Source organism: Calonectris borealis, chromosome 11 (genome assembly GCF_964195595.1).
Source record: "Calonectris borealis chromosome 11, bCalBor7.hap1.2, whole genome shotgun sequence".
NCBI classification, from domain to species: Eukaryota; Metazoa; Chordata; class Aves; order Procellariiformes; family Procellariidae; genus Calonectris; species Calonectris borealis.
Genome location: NC_134322.1, coordinates 15599220 through 15618850, shown reverse-complemented (window position 1 = coordinate 15618850; position 19631 = coordinate 15599220). Strand labels below are relative to the sequence as shown.

The 19631-nt window shown below is 34.3% G+C and overlaps 1 protein-coding gene across 20 annotated transcripts in view; it reads left to right on the top strand.

Moving 5' to 3' along the window:
• The window catches only part of ZNF280D (zinc finger protein 280D), a 55370-nt gene extending 36524 nt beyond the window's left edge, over positions 1–18846 (top strand). For 16 of the 20 annotated variants that reach the window (XM_075160157.1, XM_075160156.1, XM_075160155.1 and 13 more), the window contains 3 exons: positions 6982–7027; positions 9328–9383; positions 14430–18846. In XM_075160157.1, coding sequence (XP_075016258.1) covers positions 6982–7027; positions 9328–9383; positions 14430–15066 — 739 coding nt within the window. In that variant the 3' untranslated portion in view covers positions 15067–18846. Of the gene's footprint in view, positions 1–1362; positions 1461–6981; positions 7028–9327; positions 9394–14429 lie in introns of those variants that run through there. The other 4 variants (XR_012675238.1, XR_012675237.1, XR_012675239.1 and 1 more) reach the window with 4 other exon arrangements.
• The last annotated feature ends 785 nt before the right edge of the window (positions 18847–19631 follow it).

Sequence of the window (19631 nt, the reverse complement as noted above, 5' to 3'; positions counted from 1 at the left end):
AATTTGGGAAAGCATTTCAAAAAGCCATTTGAAAAATGAAATTTCTGATTTTGGAGCACAGAATATTGAAATTGGACAAAACACTGGAAAGAGTCATCTAGGAGGGTGAGCTATATTCCCTTAATTAATCGAGGGTAGCTTGCGTCCTTTAACAGTTTAGATTTCAGTGAAACTCCAACAATGGAAAAATAAAGTGTTGAGCTGTGATATAATCTTAGCTTTTCTACTTGGAACTGGCATTAGGTGTAAGGAAAGGTTATAGATGTATTGAACGGTGGGGAAAGAGGTACAGTTGTGGCAGGCTGTTGTTAGTACTGCACAAGGATCTTGCTGTCTTGAATATATTACAGAGGTGTCATATGAAAATATTTAAGAATGTTGGATATACAAAGTATGTATTACTCGGAAACAGATGGGTGAGCACTGAAAAGATTGGAGGTAGAGTCAAGAATATGTGCAGGTTTGTTTCTGCAAGCTGTTATATTACGACAGATGCAGATAGCCATTATTTTTGAGAACTCTGATGTTGGCATAAGATTAGTTACTGGTACTACATGGGGTGATATAATCTGTGATGGCGCTTTTTGAAACTGTCATGCTCAAGACTTTGTTAATTTCAGTAAATCTTGTCCTATTCTGTATACTAATTCTCTTATACTTTGGACAAGAATTGTTAATCCTAAGAGCATGAATATACCTGTGTAGCAAATTTTTTAATTCGTTATTTGCAGTACAGAGTACACACAAAAATGTTCATCTTTTTGCGGGATGGTTCTTCATGGTACTCTGTGGTTTGCTTTGGAAGAAGAGGAACTTGCAGACAATATTCATAACTTTTGCTGTGTAGTTTCTCAATGATCTATGAATGTTTCTTCCCATTCTTTGATCTATAATTCAATGAGGTATGACTTGTTTATGGGGCTCTTCAGAATCACTTCATCGTCGGAAACAATGACTCATAGTTACAATCTTGAACGCTTTTGGATCTTCTCTTGCATCTCTCAGATGGTATCTTTTGCTGTCTTTTATTATATATCAGACTGTCTGTATGCGTTGTAAAACTCATCTTTAATGCTAATGACCAGACATGTTCTGTGAGCTCTGTGTAGTGTTGATGAGACTGTCTTTGGACCAGAATCCTGCCATTAGTAATACAGATAACCTAGCTGGAGATGTTCCAGCAGGAATTGCTTTTTAAATTGTTGCTCTACGTAAAGTTGCCTTGTTTGTTTAGTGATCCACCTTGTGCTGAGGGAATAAGGCTTAATAAGTATGCCAGTACTCTTCTAATGCTCAACTCTCTGCTTTGCGCAACAATTAACATATTTTTAAATGAACTGACAGCAGACATTTTTGTTGCAGGGGAGTTGAAAGTGAGCAGGTATCCTATACTGCCTTGGCTCACTGATACATCATTGTGGACCAGAAAATTGAACCCAGTCCAGCTTGGGATTATTTTGGTATGTAAGCGAACAAGGATCTGACCAGACCTTTTCCTTTTTCTTCATACGTTGAAGCTGTGGTATTCTCTTCTTGCATCTTTTAGGCAGCAGGTCTGGTCTTTACTCCCAATTTTGTAGTCTGGCAAAGGCCCTTCTGTGATAACGTTCTCTGCTTTGCAGCATTGGCTTGCAGCTTTTTGGGGGCTATACTCCTTTGAAGAGAGGCTTACCAGGAGTTTCACTTATGTGATGCAGTGTTTCTTTGCTGCTCATTTGCAGTGTTTCTTTGCTGCTCAAGTCTATTGATACCATCCCAAGCTAGAGTAGTGTATAAATGATGACATACATGTGTTGACATCAAAGCCCATTTTGTTCTGAACTTGATTCTAGCTTCTGAAACTAAAGGGCTTTGTCATTCTCTCTGGGTGTTCACTAAAACATACAAGTCCTGATCTATTTAATATTGAAGCAAGTTGCATTTTTGTCTGCCAGTGACTTTAGAGTATATAGTGGCAAAATATGCTTTGAATGACTTCTGTCGCATGTAACTGCATAAACTGAATCTTGGCCAAAGGAATTTATTAGCTGCTTTGCTCTGGTAGCTAAGCTTCTTTTTCTCCTAAATACTGTAGGAGGAAAGCATGTGGTGGAAGCAGATACATTTATTAAGCCTCGATTCTGAGGGTGGAGCAGCCACAGTTCATTCACACCTCGTTCTTTTGATATCATCTCTCATCTTCAAGGATGCTCTACTGAAGCTGCTGAGACATCTGCTGCTTTTGATTTCACTGCTTCTGACTTCATCTTTAGTTCTAGATTATCTATGGCAAGTTTATCCATCAACAGGTTGTCTGGATGTATGATGAGTTTTCCTTTTGTCATGATGAACAACTAGTGTTCCTCCAAACTCAACCTCCTGCTTACAGTGGATATGTGTCTTTGTTGAATCTCTGATTTACTAGCTTCCGAGCAACCTAATAGATAGAGCTACTCTTACTCTGAGATCAGTCACTGTTATAACCTTCTAGTTATAAGAGATTATTTCTGATGAATGCAAGTTGTTCTTGATTTGCAGCACTTTCTTTTTCTGCATAATCAAATTTGCTGAGATTAATCCATTTTTACTGGTATTTTTGTCCTCTTCACTTTTAGTATTCAAACAGTAACAGTTTTGGTGATAGTGAGCTTCTGCAACCCCTGTGGTATTGCTAATAGTAGCAAGGATCCTGTCATCCATTGTCTCTTATGCATATTTTCTGATTGAGCATCTGCACGCTTACTCAGTACTCTAAAGTCTCGTTCTTTTTGCCACTTTTTTTTCTTCTGACAGAAGCTAATGTTCCATCTTGAATGCTGCTGTTCAACTTCAAGCATCAGTTACCTACTACAGGTTTTTCTTGCAGGACTTATTTCTGTTTTAACACAGCAGCATTCAAAAAAGCATAGTGGGTTTGTGTTTTCATTGTGAACGTGCTGTTGCATTTCAGAGGAAGTTGAATCTGTGATATTTCACTTTCGTTCAGGTTTCCAGCAACAACAAAACTGGAATATGATTGCAGATTTTCGTGGCTTTCAGAAATGTTCTCTAAGAATTTCCCAGAAATTACACTAGTGACACTTCGATTTGAAGTTATGTGAATTATACCTCTTTTGAATGCTCATTTGGAATATTATCATTTCGTTCTTTTACAGCCTTGCTACAGAAATTTTTTTAAGTTTCAGACTTGCAGTTAACACACCTGTAAGCCACATTCGGATTTGCCAGCTTTGTGTAAATAGTTCATGTAGAAACAATTGGCATCATGGCATCCAGTTTCCATTTGTGTGAGGATCTCAGAAGAGTTACTTGTGGAAAACTCGTAACATAAAACCAGTACTAAACCATGCAAGTAAACCTGCCTGAGTCGATATTAACTATCCCTGACGGTCCCAACAACTACCACCAAGTAATGCAACATATTGCACCACATCTGCAAGGACAGAGCATGAATATGCATAGTATAACCAGTTTAGCTTATGGTCGAAGAATTAAGATTTCATTTGTATGTACCTTAACCTGTCTCTTTTTTGTTATTTTTAGGACGTTGAGTGTCACTGCATTATGGGCTCTTAAAAGACATGTAGTTGCAGGGCAACCTTACTTGATTAGCAAATTCTGAATTACCTCTGTTTTGAAAGTCTTTCTGACAAAAAAGTAAATGTTTGTTTCTGTTAAATGTTTGCAACTGCAGCTTTGTGTATAATAACACTTTACTACTCATAATAATAATAGTTATTATGTAGCTGTCTTTACTGCTAACCCCATTTTACAGGTGAGAAACTGGAGAGTGTCAAGTAACATGAGTGTCACCATTTTTCCTTTCCTTTCAGTCGTTAACAGTAGCTTTTAACCATAGCTTAAAAGCAGCTTTTTCTTTTCTCTAGTTATGCATTCACTTGTACCTTCCCAGTAAATGCTCATACAATGCTCATATTTGGGGGACAATTGTGCTTTATGAATCATCAGCTCTACTTAGAGTTATATTTTTCAAAATGGGGAATTTCTGCTAAAAGCTGGTGTTCTTAAAAAACAAAACAAAACAAACCCAAAACACCAAACAAACCACACCACACACAAAACAAAACAAAACCACACACCACAAAAACCAAACAAACCAAAAACCAAAAACAAAACAACAAAAAAAAGACCTCTTCATTCTTTTGGTTGTAAAATAGATTTATATTTATAATGCTGGGTATGGTTCAGTTGAGTGGCTGGAAGGTACCTTGAGCCACTTAAATAACATAAAGTTGTTTTCTAGAAATTCTTGACGCTACAGTCATCCTAGAAAAGGTTGCTTTTGGTTAGGAGTGGACAAAAAAGGGATGTTTGGCAAAAGATTCCAGCTGAGTTTCAGTACTGCTTATGCAAAGAAGCTGTGGGAGTAATTCTTTGGTTGTAAGAAAACATGACAGATTGCTGGGAAGACAGTTGCTCATGATTTGACCTTTTTGTGTGTGTGCAAATATACATAATTTTACTATGTGAGAGGAGGAGAAGCAATGAGACGGTATGAATTTCAGAAATGAGTGTACTCCCATCCATGCTTAGACTGTGCATTTTAGTGTCTACTTGTTTCATTGACTCCAAATCTCTTCCATTAGTCCTAGGTGACTCCTCATGTATCAAATAAAGTTTCAGATCAACCTGAATTTAGACTTTAAGGTGTCTAAATTAATGTTCTTACTTCTCTGGCTTTTAATCTGAGTCTCTTTGGGTTTGTGGCCAATCCATTCTATTGAGTATCTCAATCAATCTGAAATTTTGTGCTCAGCTGCTACATTTTGGGGGCCTTTTTTTTAAGGGATTGACAATGAAGAGGCATTTTTTCATTGTTCTTAACTAGAAGTTTATTTTTATGTAGAATAAAGAATCTTTGGAGAGTTCTAGAGAGGTTTCAAAATTGTGGACCCAGCAGGCTGTACTTACTGGAGATGGTCATGATCTTGGTTTTATTTTCATAATGTTCTTCCCAGAAGCACTGTAGCTCCACAGATGTAAGAAAGTACGTTGCCTTTGTTGCTGTTTGAGAACTATGGGATTTAAGATTTCTTCTCTCATAAAAGTGTTGGGAATATCACAAGGTGATAGTCTTCTATGGTTTAGTATCCATTTATGAAACTTCTGCTAATTACAAATTAGAAGGAATTACTTTCTAAAACCTATTCTTAAACAGAATTAAGGTTGAGAATATGTGTCAGGAATCCAAGGTAAACCATATTAACAAAGATGTGGTTATCACAAAATATTATAAACCCTGTTCACTTCCAAAACAGCATAAACTAGCCAGTTTGAATCTGTTTTATAAGCTATAAAACACGACCATAGAAAACTGGCAGAATTTGATGATGTAAAATAACATTTATAATGTTTTTAAAACAATCTACAGGTATTGGATGCAATTCATACCCATTTATTTTGGTGGTAAAACTTACATTTATTCAGACAAGAACAACACTATGTTTTGTCCTTGGATATAGAATATCTGATTTATTTGTGTCTAAATTGTTCTCCTCTTTCAAGAGTGACTGTTTTTAGACAAATTACTATTTCCAACATATTTGTGTAAGTTCTTATATAGAAATCATTAAAGCAGTGAAGCTAAGCTAAATATTTGGTGTTAGATCATTCTTACTGTTAATTAGATGAGCATTCTTACAGTGCTATCATAGCAATGTTATTGTAAAACAATCATTTTTTGTAGTTATTTTTGCCATCTTTTATTGCAAATTAAGATGTAATAATTAAAATAGTTGGAAGTGGTTGTTTACACTACAGTCCAAGTTGTTGGTTACCGGCTAGGATATTAGTGTTAGAAGGTGTTTATGGTGTGCTGAAAGTATGTACTAAAATTCTTTAAAAGGTCTGGGTTCAGCATTGCTTTCTTGGATTAAATTAGGAAAATACATGTGGTAGATATCAATCTAATATTAGTATACATTTTTCATAAAATTTAAGTTGATAAAGCTGTTTCTCCTGTCAAGTATTTGTTACCTTGTAGACAGCCATTAAGACTCACTGAGGTCGTGAATAATTTAATTTATGATTAATAACATTAATTAAACATAACAGAGGCAGCACCATACTTCAGCAGATTAGATTTGCCTTTAATGCAACATAAACAAAGATGATACAGGCATAAGCAGTTTTGAAGGTTTTCTTCAGTTTTTCTTTTTTTATAGGAAACCTTTGAAACGTTAGATTTTTATATTAGAACTGATGACTTAAGGTTTTGTAGGAGACGGACTTCTTGCTATCTCTGCGATAGCTTTTTCTTTTATAAACACAGAAAATCAATTTTAGTGATGTTGTGATAAGCTGTTTAATTAATGTGATTTTAAAAGTCAATAAATTTAAATAATTTATAGCTCCTCTAATATATGGACTGTGCTGTGAACGTATTTTGAGTGAAGTATCTCCTCCAAATAGTAGTTGGAGGTCAGCTGCAATGTTTTACAGTTGCCCTAAAGTAAACTACAGTTGTGTTCTGGGCTATGGTAGACAATTAAAAGAAAACTGAGCTTGTTTTGCAGAATGTTTTTGTTGGGTTATAATGTAGCTTTATGCACTTCTAAAAAGTGCATTTCAGCAAATTTATCATTTCAGATGTTAAATACTTCAGTCATGGTTTTAAAAGGCCTTTTAAGGTCTTTAGGGTGAGGAGATTATTCCTCATGTAGAATTGCAGTAAGCGCTAGAATAGAAGTATTGCTAACTGTCTTAAGACTGTTGCTTCCTGGGTTTCCTGAGGTGAGATAACTGGAACAGGTTACATGAAAAAAGTTTATCTTATAATTTCTGTATACCCAATAAAACATTTTAAAATTCTGAAATGCTGTTCTGGAACTCTGAAGTACGTTTAAGCTCAAAATAAGTACCAACTTTAAAAATTGATTTCAGATTACCAAGTTGCTTTCTTACAGTAAGTACCTTCATCCTTATCTCTATTTTAACTGTACAGTATTTTAAAACATTGAATTTTAATTCATTATCCACTAGGTTAAAGACCGAAATCTCCATTAGAGAGAGGGAAGCTAAGTTGGAGGTAATGTCTTTTCTTTTCTCCACGCAGTCTAACAATATCTCTGAACTTCATAACTAGTTTGAAGATCCAAGACAATTCTTTTTTAACTGTACATATAATATTGGGTCATGGTGTTCAGAAAATCTTTGGAAATGCCTCTTCAGGCCTGAATTATTTTTTTTTCTAGGCATGTGTACAAATTTTCTCCTGCTTTCTGCCTAGCAGGAAGCTAAATGATCTCACAGTACATTTGCTTAACTTTTTTCAAAACTATCATCTTTGGATTCTGATTTTACAGAATTTTCTTCTGTAAGAAGTTGTCTTTCTGTTGCCCTTCAAAAAGGGCAATCTGTTACAGAAATCCCAGCCAGTAAGAGAGTGAGAGAAGTCTTCAGACCTAGTAAAGATTTTTCTTGTAACACTGCTTGCCTACTTTCCAAAACACAAAGGGGTTGGTGAGTTTCTTTAACAGAAGCAATGATTTTGTAGAAATGTGAGAAGACACTTCATTCAGCAGCATTAGGCAAGATTCTCAAGCATACACACTAACACCTTTTCTTTTCATCACTTCAGGTGTGTTTTCTCTTAGTTTTTCTTTTTTTTTTTTTTATCCCATGTTGTGTTTCAGCATTACAGAAGATGTGGAATTTGCATTTTTTGCTCCACAAAATTGTGTTCCATAATATTGGCTTTCATTTAAAAACAAAACAAAAAATGTAACATCCCCCTCCCCCAAACCCAAACAAAACAAACAAAAAAACATGAATTCACACACCCTAGCCCTTACAGTTTGATAAGATGGAGAATACAGACAGAATAGACTACTTTGGTGTTAGCTGTCTGAGCTTACAGGATATCTGAACCAAGACCTTTCAGAACAGCGAGCTGCCGTTCAGTGTGGTCTGGGCCATGTGGAAACTCTGGTTGTTTTTTCCGAGGTGCCGTGGAATGGCCATTATTTCACAGCAGCCAGATGCTTGACATTTTGGCTGTTTGTTGAAATACACAGCAGGAGGTCAAAGGACAGGCCCCTAGGGTGCTGAAGCACCAAAAATATAAATTGATGAATCAGTAAAAACGTAGCATGTAAAACTCAGATAAGTCAGGAAATCTTCCTTTTCTGATAGTTCCCAGCGGGGAGTGTGGTCAGCCAGGGCAGTGGAGGATGGTGGATAGGGAAGGAGGTTCTGTAGCAGGAAGTAGAGTGCAGTAATTTTAAATTGGAAAGTGTTTCTTAGCATGGGTCATATGTGTATGGGTTTTGTATGACAGAAATATAACAAAGTATGTTAGAAGTATAACAAAGGATATTTTAGAAGGTAGAATAAGCTTATCATTATCATACAATTTTAAAATACTTGCTGCATAATTTGGCCTCATTGAAACAAAATATACCACCTCTGTGGAGAAAAAAATACTATGCTAAAAGTATGTAACGTTGTTTACATAATTTTAAATATTTAAGAGGTTGCGATACAAATAATCATTTAAAATGTTCGTCTTTCTCTATGTACAGTGACCTTTTCTATTTTAAAACCAAAATTAACTTACAGTTGTGTTCAGATGGAAAAAAGTTTAATTTCTTAATTTTGTCACTTAGGCACTTACAATTTCCTAACTGAGGATAAGATTATATGGGCAAGATGCCCTGTAGTATAGGAGATGCTTTTAGAAGGCTGGTGTGGCTGTTTCCAAAGGGCAGTTTTCAGTCACTTGCTTTTCTGCTGTTCTAAAAATGGGGGGGAAAAATTGCCTTTGTTCATGTTTAGAGTTAAAAAGTTATTTCATTGGGTAGATTTTAAAAGACTCAAAAGTTTCTTCTGTGACAGGCACTTTGTTAAGAATCTTCCTTAGACTTAATGTAATAGCATCTGTAGGGCTAAAACACTGTGTAATGCTTAGAAAATATACTCACCTCAACTTTGTCTTTCTTGCTTTTCCTTTGCTTTTTTTGGCTTTTTTTTTCCTAGCAAAACACAAGTTTAGTTCAGATTTTTTTTCCCCCTCCAAATAAAAAGCTGTTCAGACTTAGTTTGCATCCTATTCAATAAGGCATAATTAAAATTATGTATACAAAAAAGGCTACAAAAGTTGCTTTAAAGTTTTGCTTTGTTTCTGGGTTTTTTGGTGGTTTTCTGTTTGTTTGTCTTTTTTTTTTTAACTTGAAAGACTATTTGCAAACATCTGTACTAAGATCCATGCTCAATCTCTGCTACATAGCAGATCTATTGGAATGTCAGTGTGAAATTATTTCTACAACTTTATATTGTAATCAGTTGCTCATGAACGTAAAATAAAAGAAATATCATTAATTATTACAGAAAATTTCAAGACCTAGTATATCTGAAGGAAAAACAGAAACACCAACTTTTGAAAGGTAAATACAATGATCAGCTGCATCTTGAAATCAGGTACATAAAATAACAGATGCTGTGATATTTCGCAGGTAATTGGGCAAAAGTATTTAATTAGTATTTTCATAATGTATTTTCTATGATAGAAAATTTTGTATGGTGGTTGTCATGTACTTACTCAAAAAGACATGCAGAATTTAGGTTCCAAGTGTCAAAACACTTTCTTAGTAATGCTTAAACTGCAAATCAGTCAAGATTCATAAGACATTAAATAAATTGTACAAATTGTTAAAAGAAGCATTTTTTTAATAATATTGCTTATGAGTTAACAGTATCACTGGGGCAATTGGGAAACAATTTTAAAATACAGTATAAAATGTTAATTCTTGGATATTCATTTAGGTTTTTAAAAATCTGTGTCATTTGTGGAAAGCATACTCAACCAAATTCTTAGCAGAGCAGATATGTGAAATTGTTGGGTAACTAACAATTATAGCTCTACACTTAAAAAAAATATGCAAAATTGTGGAATTTTTTATATCAGTCTGGGGAAAGAACTGAAATCTTAGCATTTCTTTTGGCACGTATTGTGGGCAGACTTATACTTCATATAATTAATCTAAATTATTACTCCAGATCCCACAGCCTGAAATGTCTTATTACAGTTAGTGATCTTTCACAATTGTTGGTGCAAATTTAACCTTTAAAAGCTTAGTCAAAACATAATTGTAGTTATTTGTTGTATATGCATTTATAGTGCCTTTAAAAAAAAAAGCAAGCTGCTTTCAGAGTCTCTCTGTAGGTTACTTTTCTTCTTAGAAAAGCTTCTGCTTTATCTCTCTTTGTTCTAGTCATATTTGAAATTTTACTTTCACTTAAACTGGGCTTTAAGACAGACATCTGGAGTATTGTAGCTCTAGCACCAGAGATTCTCAGTCCTCAAACACTTTTCTCTGTTATTAAGCCAAGATAATTATGTTGATATTAGCAAGTAATTAGTGCTGCAGGAGCAGATCAGTAGATGAAAGCAGTTGATTCTGAGAATCCTGCATCTTCACTGCACTGTGGTTCGGAGGTGTTATTTTAGACCAGACTTGTAGTCCCTGGACAGAATGCCCATACTGTGCACATATTCAGAGCTGTGTGAAACATCTGTGGTTGGTTTGGACTCTTGAGGATCCAGCTCTGTTAGGAGTTGGAGCACTTGTGGATCAGAGCTTCCAGTTCATTTTCCTCAAAAAGAAATCTAGTTTGCATACTCCAGGACTGCTCTGTAAACCAAACAAGTCTGTGGGAACAATCAAGGAATGTGCCTCAAAACCATGGTGGTGTTTCACACCAAACGGTTAATGTAAATGCAGCTGTAATATGGGTTTTGTTACCTGGAAATACTTTTCCACAGACTGAAGGTGTGTTTGCACATACTTTGCAATTACTCTGTATGCAGATGTGTAAATGTCACTTGTTTATAGTTCTGTTCTGAAGTTGTATGATTTTTTCTTTCTTGCTGTAGAATTTTTCCCTGAATGATTTTTAAAATCTTAATATAAAATACCAATATAAAATAATAAAATACTCTGAAGTTAAGTGAATATGTGTAGCAAAGAGCAGCAAAAAAATTTGAGGTAGTAGGATTTTAAAACGAACCAATACTCAGAGCCTAGCTTCCCTCAGCCTCACTTGGCACTCAAATCTTAATTTTCTATACAATGAGAAAAAGAAAAAAAATCCCTTTAATTTCTAGGCTTCTGTAGCTTGGGATGGGTGTATGTTTGCACCTGGTAGACTCATCTCTTGGATTCAAAATTATGTTTTATGCTACTCCTTTGAAGTAGTCTTATTCTAAAACCTGAATTCATATAGACAATATGGCAGCTAGTTTGTTAGTATAGCCCATATTTGATAGTCTAGTCTAGCTTTAGAAAATGGGTTCATTGTTTTCATTAAACAGAAGTCAGATTTTACATTCGAACTGTTCAATGAAATCCTCCTTTCTATATAATACAGTTATAATTCTCACATTTTCTGGTCTTTTTGAATTTTTAGTTTTCTTACACTGTAACCAGTATTGTTTGCACATAGAGTAGTAAGAGTACATTTCATTCCTAATATTAAACGGAAGGCTGTTCTTCAGCTACTGACTTACTAACAATTTCTTGAAATCCTATACGATTTTTCTTTTTATTGCGGGATTTTAGTGCGTCACAATTGCTAGGTTTTGTTTATTCATCTGCAGTTCTCGGCAGAGGTAAATTATTTCATTGGACAACTGTTCTATCTAAATGAACTTACTGTTGTGCTTAGCAATCTAAAAGATTACTGTCTTTGTGGATAATTATTTTTGTGATGGTGATTGTTGTGCAAAAACTTGTTCAATTTTATTTTTATACTCTGTTTTATTGGTATAAATGACTCACAGGAAGGTATGCTGATGAGAGATGGCATGTTGCTGCGTGAGAAATGAATGGTGGTTTTTTTTTTTTTTCCCCTCACTTCCTCTCCCTCCCTTCCTGTGTTTTGCCAAAAATGAGTGAGAATGAGAGGCTGGGTTTGGATGAAGCTCGGGTTTTGGTTACTAGAAGGTGAGGGAGATTGTGACGGATTCCTTTTATATGTTAAGGGCTGATATGTCCTTTTGAAGAGTTTCTTGGTGTGAATCGTGTGTGTGTGTACATATATGTAATCCATCTGGGACTTCCAGTGTGAAAACACTGCTCTGTGTGTGCTAATGAGGCATTAGTTATCCCTTTATTTAAACCCTTTTTTTTTCTTTTTCTTTTTTTTTAATATCTGTGTTCAGAACTTATGCATATAGAGCATAATACTGTGCTTGTTAACTCTGCCACTACAGCTCACGCGGAAGCTGCTTGTTGAAAAGTAATAGCTAAAGGTCATGTATGTACACGGTTTCATAAAGAGTTGACTGGATTTTCGTATGAAAACAATTCTAAATATTTACTAGCATTTATACAGCTCTGTATAGCTTAAGTGTTTCTCTGGAATAGATGAGGTAATTAGGAACAATTATGGCAAGAGCAGTTATGTCAGCCACAGCTGACAGGTGGTTCTGAGTGTTGGCTTTTGTGCTGGAACTTAGTCTTGATTTTTCCCTCAAGTATTACCCTTTTTCCCCTTTTTTCTATAAGTTTGAGAGAGAGGAGAAGAACTTGGATAGAAAATTTGTTTGTATATTCGAGAATGTCATTTACTGGTTTAGATAGTCTAAAAAATGAAAAAAAACTTTGTTTTTGACACAAGTAGCAAATATAGCTTGTAATTTGGTAAAGAGGTTGGCCTGTCTCTTAAGTTAATTCCTTATTATGAATGAAAAATTGGTGTAACAGGATTAAAAAATTCTTATGACTACCTCCGTGACTACCACTGAAGGATATTTCAGCAGTCTCTTATCCCTACTCAAAATATTCCTCTGACTTAAATTCGAATTAGGAAATGGAATATTCTAGGATTAGTTTATTTAAGTGACAGTAAAACTTGAAAACATACTTCTGAAAGTTTGTAGTATGTAGCACCTCTTCCAGAATAACCATTTTCTGTAGAACACAATATCATTTAGCATATAGGCAAATCACATGAATTGTTTATGTTCCTGGATCAGTAGAACAACATGTCTAGACTTTCAGCTTGAAAATGTATCATAAAAACATAGTAGCAGGAAATCGGTTATTACTTTTAAGAGTCTTGGAACTGTCTGTTGCTTAGATAATGATAAAGTGGTTTTAATCAAAAATTACTTCAAACCATTTTTAAAACTATTTGAAGAAATAAGTACAAATGCATTTTGATTAATGAGATACTTGGTGACATTATCTCTCTCACATCTTTTGTCTGCATGTCACTGTTCAGAGACTATTTTCAATTTAAGTTTTAAATTTTAAAAGTTAATTTGGGAGACTTATTTGCTCCTAATTTCACTTCCTATATAGAATTTATATCTGAAATCAGACCAACTGTTGTTCTTCCATCTTCCCCCCCTGCTTATTTTGTCTGTCACCATCATTTTAGGTAATTTGAGCTACTTCTCATTCTGAAAAATTTTGAATGGGTTAGAAATTATATTAAATTTTTACCAAATTTATATCTTTACAGCAAAAATTGAACTCTGTCATTGAAAGGATGGGAGAAGCTGGTGTTCCTATAACAAATGAAGTATTTAGGATTTTGACTGTTGGAATATGAACATATGAGCAAATTGCATATAGCATATGACCAGACTATGTTTTGTATTTTTGTGGGTACGGGTGATATTTGAAGTATACAGTTCAGTCTGTCTTTGGAGTATTCTGATTTCCCCCCCCCCCGCCCCGGTCACCCTAAAGCATTGCATGCATATGGGTTTACTGAAATAATACAAAGTTTAAATAGTCTGTTTGTCTACAAAGTTCATATGCTGTATTTTAGATTTTATTATACAGTAAGATCCTCATTTATATTTGCATAATTCAGTACTGATCTATATTTCATTTTTATAAACATACCGTTTTACTCTGAAAAGTGACTGAAAATGCTACTTCACAGATTCACTTTTTCGGTGAATCCAAATTTGTAGTTGCTCAACTAAATTTTAGATTTAAGTTAATTTAGATTTCCAACTGTTAGCTTTTTTCCTCGCTTTACTCTCATTAGCATTGCAGAGTCAATTTGACGTATAAAGGTACGAACTGGCTTCTTTTTCTTGTACATCATCAACAAAAGTTTCCAAGTAGTTGTATCTGCATCTGTGTCAAAGAGGCTGTGCAGGTAGAGGAACTTAACATTGTATTTTGAAAAATTCCATATGTCACACAAAGGGAACAACTTAACCTTCCTTTCTGGAGATGAAATGCAAGAACTGAAGAGTACTAATTGACTGCTAAGTACAAAGCTGCGTTTGTAAATAGGTAAGAAAAATGCAGCTGTTAATCGAATTCATCCCATCTTGCTATGAGAATTTGTGAGAAATACCGAATAGGAAATCTACAATACTACTTTCTGAGTGTCACTGTGCAGAGTACAGCCATGTGTTGCTTTATTTCCTTTGTTATAAAAATAACTTGTTTTGTTTTTTTCAGCAAACAGGAGCATGACTCTTCAGATGAAACAAAAGAATGCAATAGAAATCAAACTAAAAATGTTGCATCAGTTGAAAAGAATGAAGAAAACTCATCATTGTCAAATACAGAAAATGTTCCTAATTTGGAACTCCCTGACAACAGCTCAAAGAATTCTTTGCATGAGAAAGGAGCGTGTTGTGATTCAGATAATAACAAACAATTAGTAGATGAGAAACAAAAATGTATTCATGATGAAAGTGAGTTGAAAACTTGCCAAAGTTCAGATAATGTTACCTTGAATGAGCAGACTAAAGTACATAGCTTGGATGAAACTACACTTTCAGCAATGAACGCAAGGGACTTAAAACTAACATTGGGTGAAGATGTTAGTTTTGAGCAGTTCTTAAGAAAAAGAGATGAACCTGAATCCGTTAGTTCAGACATTAGTGAACAAGGCAGTATTCATTTGGAGCCTTTGACTCCATCAGAGGTACTAGAGCATGAAGCTACTGAAATTCTTCAAAAAGGTAATGTTGCACCTTCATCAAAGAAAGCTGGACAACTCTCTGAACAAACAGATGAGACTTCTAAAGAAAGCAGTCCCAACAGAATGGAAACAACTGTAAACAAGACAGATGAAAATGAAGCAAGCTGAAATTATGTTAATTTTATTGTTTGTTATAAACAATGGTAGGAACACCGTGGACCATTCCTGATGAGTGTGCTCATTGATGCCGATTATTAAAAATAAAAAAGGGGTTGGGGAGAGGGAGGAGAGAAAGAGACACTAAAGGGAAGTTTTGCATATGAAGGTAGCATGTATGTGTATGTACAACTGAATTAACTAAATTTACAAAAGGTAACATGTTCAAATATATCTTCCTGCCTCTTGGATGTGATATATCTTATTAGATTGACATTTGAAAGGAGGAATAAATTCTAATTTTTATAGTTAACTAGCCTGGGATAAGGTGATTTGTTTGCCAAGAAAATATTTTTTTAAATCCTTCAGTGTGAATATCATTAAACAGTGGAATTCAGTATGAATTCACTTCTGATGCTGAAATGGAGCACACTTGTAATGATGGTTATTGGTCTGCTGATAATTTGGGTAAACATAACCCTTTGGACTTGGTGTCACATTCCTGTCTGTAAAAGCATGTAAACAGAATTATATGAATCTATGCACCTCTGTACAGGTGTAATCCTGCCAGGCTGTAAGCTTACCTTAATAAACTTTCAGTGAAAGTGGAACTATTACAATAAAAATATATATTTGTGGGGTTTTCAGTGTGCAGGCTGTGCAGAAATATCAAACATAATTGTATAAAATAGAACATACTGCTGAAAGTACTGTAGCTGTTAGGCTTTTACCATTGTTTTAATTATTCTTAGCAGTAGACCCATAGGAATGGTCTGTAAGTCACACCAAAGTACGGTTTAATATAAAAACTGTTTTAAGCAAAAAGAAGGAAAACCCCAAACTGGAATCACCAACTGGCATGCATTCTGCCATTTTGCAGCTGCTACTGGCTAACTGTTACAAAAAGGACACAAGGGCATATAAAGTAGATTTGTACAGTTCAATTTCAGGACGTTTTGTAGTCTAATTTGTGTACAGAAAGATGGCTGCTGGTTTTGGTTTGTTTTTTTTGTTTGTTTTTTTTTTGTCTTCTAGTTAGCAGCTAGATGTAGGAATGCATATGATTAATGGTAGCTTGCTCTTATGGCTTTGTTGCTCCATTTGAAACATTCAGAATGTGCTTTTGACTTACAGTTTTGTTTCTAATGAATGTTAAATGTTTTGAACAGCTGTTTAAGCACTGCTGTAAATTATTACTTTTTGAGTAAATATTTGCAACAAAATTTTGTCTTTGTGCATAATTTTATGCTCAGGTTGAAACTTTGGGCATAGTCTTCCCACATTTTTTTAAAAGATTTAGTGACAGTTCCCAAAAACTATTTCATTTTTAAATTGTGAATTTGAGACTTATGTGGGTTTTTTTGTTTGGTTGGGGTTTTTTGAGGTTTGTTTTTGGTTTTGTTTTTTTTGAGAATTAAATGAGCAAGTGCCTATGCATAAACATAATTTTTGTAGCTGTGTATTGTGGTAAGATGTGCTAACTTTTCCAGATTACATAGAGATATTTTTCTGGGCCATTGTCATGCAACTGAAGTTTACTTTGTCCTCCTAGGTTAACTGGGCTCAGCTGCTAAATGAATCTAATCAGCAGTATTAAAATTTAGAGACCATCCAGCTTATTGTTGGAGCCTCTAAAGAAACCACATCAATCTCAACATCTCAAAAATTGCTTCAAACTCTTTAGAGTTATATGACTTAAATTTTGAATTGCGTCTTAATTTTCATCCATTCAGGTTTAGAAGACTTTTAAAAAGAAAAGTGGAACAGTTTACATAGTCATAGCTCTTCAAGATCTGCCGCTTTTAAGAACTTCAAATAAGAAGACACATGAAAAAGCTGAGAGCAATAAGTTGCAGTATTCTTTTGTTCTTTAAAGATTTTAGTGAAATCGTTAACTCGAGGTATGATGAACCAGTCTGATGTCTTCAGGCATGTACATATGAAAGATTATAAAATACAGCATCACAATGAGGACAGTTTAAAGGACTTAATCAGCTATGGAACTTGATGTGTTATGTTACTGAAGGAGTTCCTTAATGCATCTGCATTTAAACCCAGAGAAACCTCTATAGTATTTTTAATCTGATTGATGATCTTCCATGCAAATGTTATATTTTGAATAACGCTCTGATATGTTGTGTTGGAAAAGATTAAGTTCAACTGGAACCAGTTGTATACTTGCTTGTAAATTCCTCACATTTGTCTCTTTATTATGCAATTAAATTTTTAAAACATTTACCATTTTAATAATAAGAATTTGGAACAATTTGGCCACATACTATTGAGAAAACTTGGAAAATAAAACTCAGATTGAAAAATCTGCATATTTGGCTGATGTATATATATATCTCAGATACTTAATATGTAAAGCATTGTTTGTTTCAAACCATGTAGAGAATGCTTATACAAAAGTTCATGTTAGGTATAAAACACCCAAATATCTAGTCGCCTTTCCAAAGGAAGAGGTGAGAGAACTAGATTGTTCTAGCAAGACCATCAGATAGCTTTAAATAGGCAAGTAAGGTGTATCATGAAAACAGGGACATGATATTTTTGTGAAGGAGAAAAACTAAAATTCATTACAGTTTTTCCTATATGAAGTAATTAATTTGCTGACTAAACACTGTAGGAGACTGCATAATTATGAAGATTAATCTCTATGTTAGTTGGGAGTTTTCCTAGATATAAGTTAAATCAGTACTTTTGGCTGAAGTCACTCCAGAAGATCAAGTTACATTGAATGCATTTTGAGTTATTTGATCATAACTGCACATAATTCAGTTTTTTTGTTTGTTTCTGAGTAATTTAAAAGTTTTTTTTTTTCCCATCCAGCTGTCAGTAGTTCTTATTCTGTGCCACCTCTCTTTTTGTACTTAGGAAGACATCTTACCTCAAGTTTTCATTGCCTTACCAAAAACCAGTAACTTAAAGTTAATTCATTTCCCCTCGTCTCAAAAGATTTACTATATTTGCTTGAATAATCATTTCAGGTTGTTTATATAACTTTTATTATTAAGGAAATCACATGCCACACGTATGCTATCTTCATTATTTGCGTTTAATGGAAAACTGTTGTTATTATTAGCTTATGGTCAGTGAGTGTTCAGTCACTTGGAGCTTCCTCAAGTGCAGCCGTCCCAGTTTGCCTTGTGCAGTTTGGGAAAGAAACTTTGGTTTACCTCAGTTCAGTTTTTCTTTAACAGAATGGATGAGTAAACCCAGGAAAAAAAAATCAGATCAAATCATAGCACATACTGAGTTCTAAGTATGGGGTGATGTATTTAAAACAAGAAAATTTTTATAACAAAACCATGTCCACTTTTCTTTTCCTGGAAATGGAGGGAGAGAGAGAAAGAACAACCCTGGGCAATAGGTGTTAATTCATGTTCTGTGGTGCTTTACTGCCAGAAGGCATTAGAAACTGAAGGTCAGGGTAAAGAATCTTGAGTAACGCTTGGTATTCTGCAAAACCTTAAATAAAAGATCTCAAAGCTTTTCTGCAGGCATTAAGCATTGTTATTTATGCTAGCATGTAGAAAGCAGTTATTTTTTTATGGTGTAGGATATACTAATATTCCACCAAAGACTGTGGCCATAGGCTGTCACAGTAGACTTTTGTTAGAGACTCTAGAAATTTTTGTGTAGGGCAAATTTTATACCTGATTGTTCTGTCTTTGTTTTCATTAGTATTTGTTTTTTGAGGCTTGTGAGCTTATTTTGTCTAGTTGCATCCTGTATTTTTTTGATGTATGCTTAATATGCCTCTAATAAAAAAAAATATTGGTAAGTATGTTTTATGGTTACTTGAATGATTTTTGCTTTTAGTAAAACCTTTACTCCAGTTTTAATGTAGCTCAAAAGGACGGCTCTTAGTTCTTAGATGAAGTCCGGCATGTTATGTCCTTTGACCATTACGTTTTTACACATAATTTTGACTCTGTAATTTTTCCTCATTAATTCAATGCTAAAAGGGAAAGTATGTTGACTGGTATTTCGTATTAGTTTACAGACACTATGCAGAAAGTTCTTTGCTATGTTCCTTTGAGTTTTGGATTACTGTTCTAGCTCTAAGACACTTAATTAAAATTTTGTATTCAGTCATTTCATTGACTCAAAGTAACCACATTAAGTTGATGTTTCCTGTATTGCACCAGATTTTTTTTTAAAAAAAAAAAAAGGAAAATGTTTAGCTGTGAAACACTTCATTTTAAGGGAGATTAAGGTAGTTGTTATGCCTGCAAGGTGCTATAAAGCTAATGTGTTGATGTAAAAACGTTACTTCAGAGAGGCTGAGGTTTTGGTGACAACCACAAGGATAACTGTGATGTTATATGTATATCTGCATTTAAATTTGGGTAAATTTAGCTTCATATTTAAGAAAATTAAATGCTCAAATTACATGTATGGACTGTATCAGACAATTTTAAAATAAGATTAATTCCATGATCAAAAAGTGTTAGCTTGTCAGCCACCAATTCTCCATTCTTTAAACATTTTTTAAGTAACATTGCTAAACAAATCCCTTATCTTAGGAATTTAATGTAAATAAACTGTGTTTCATATATTAGTTCACTAAA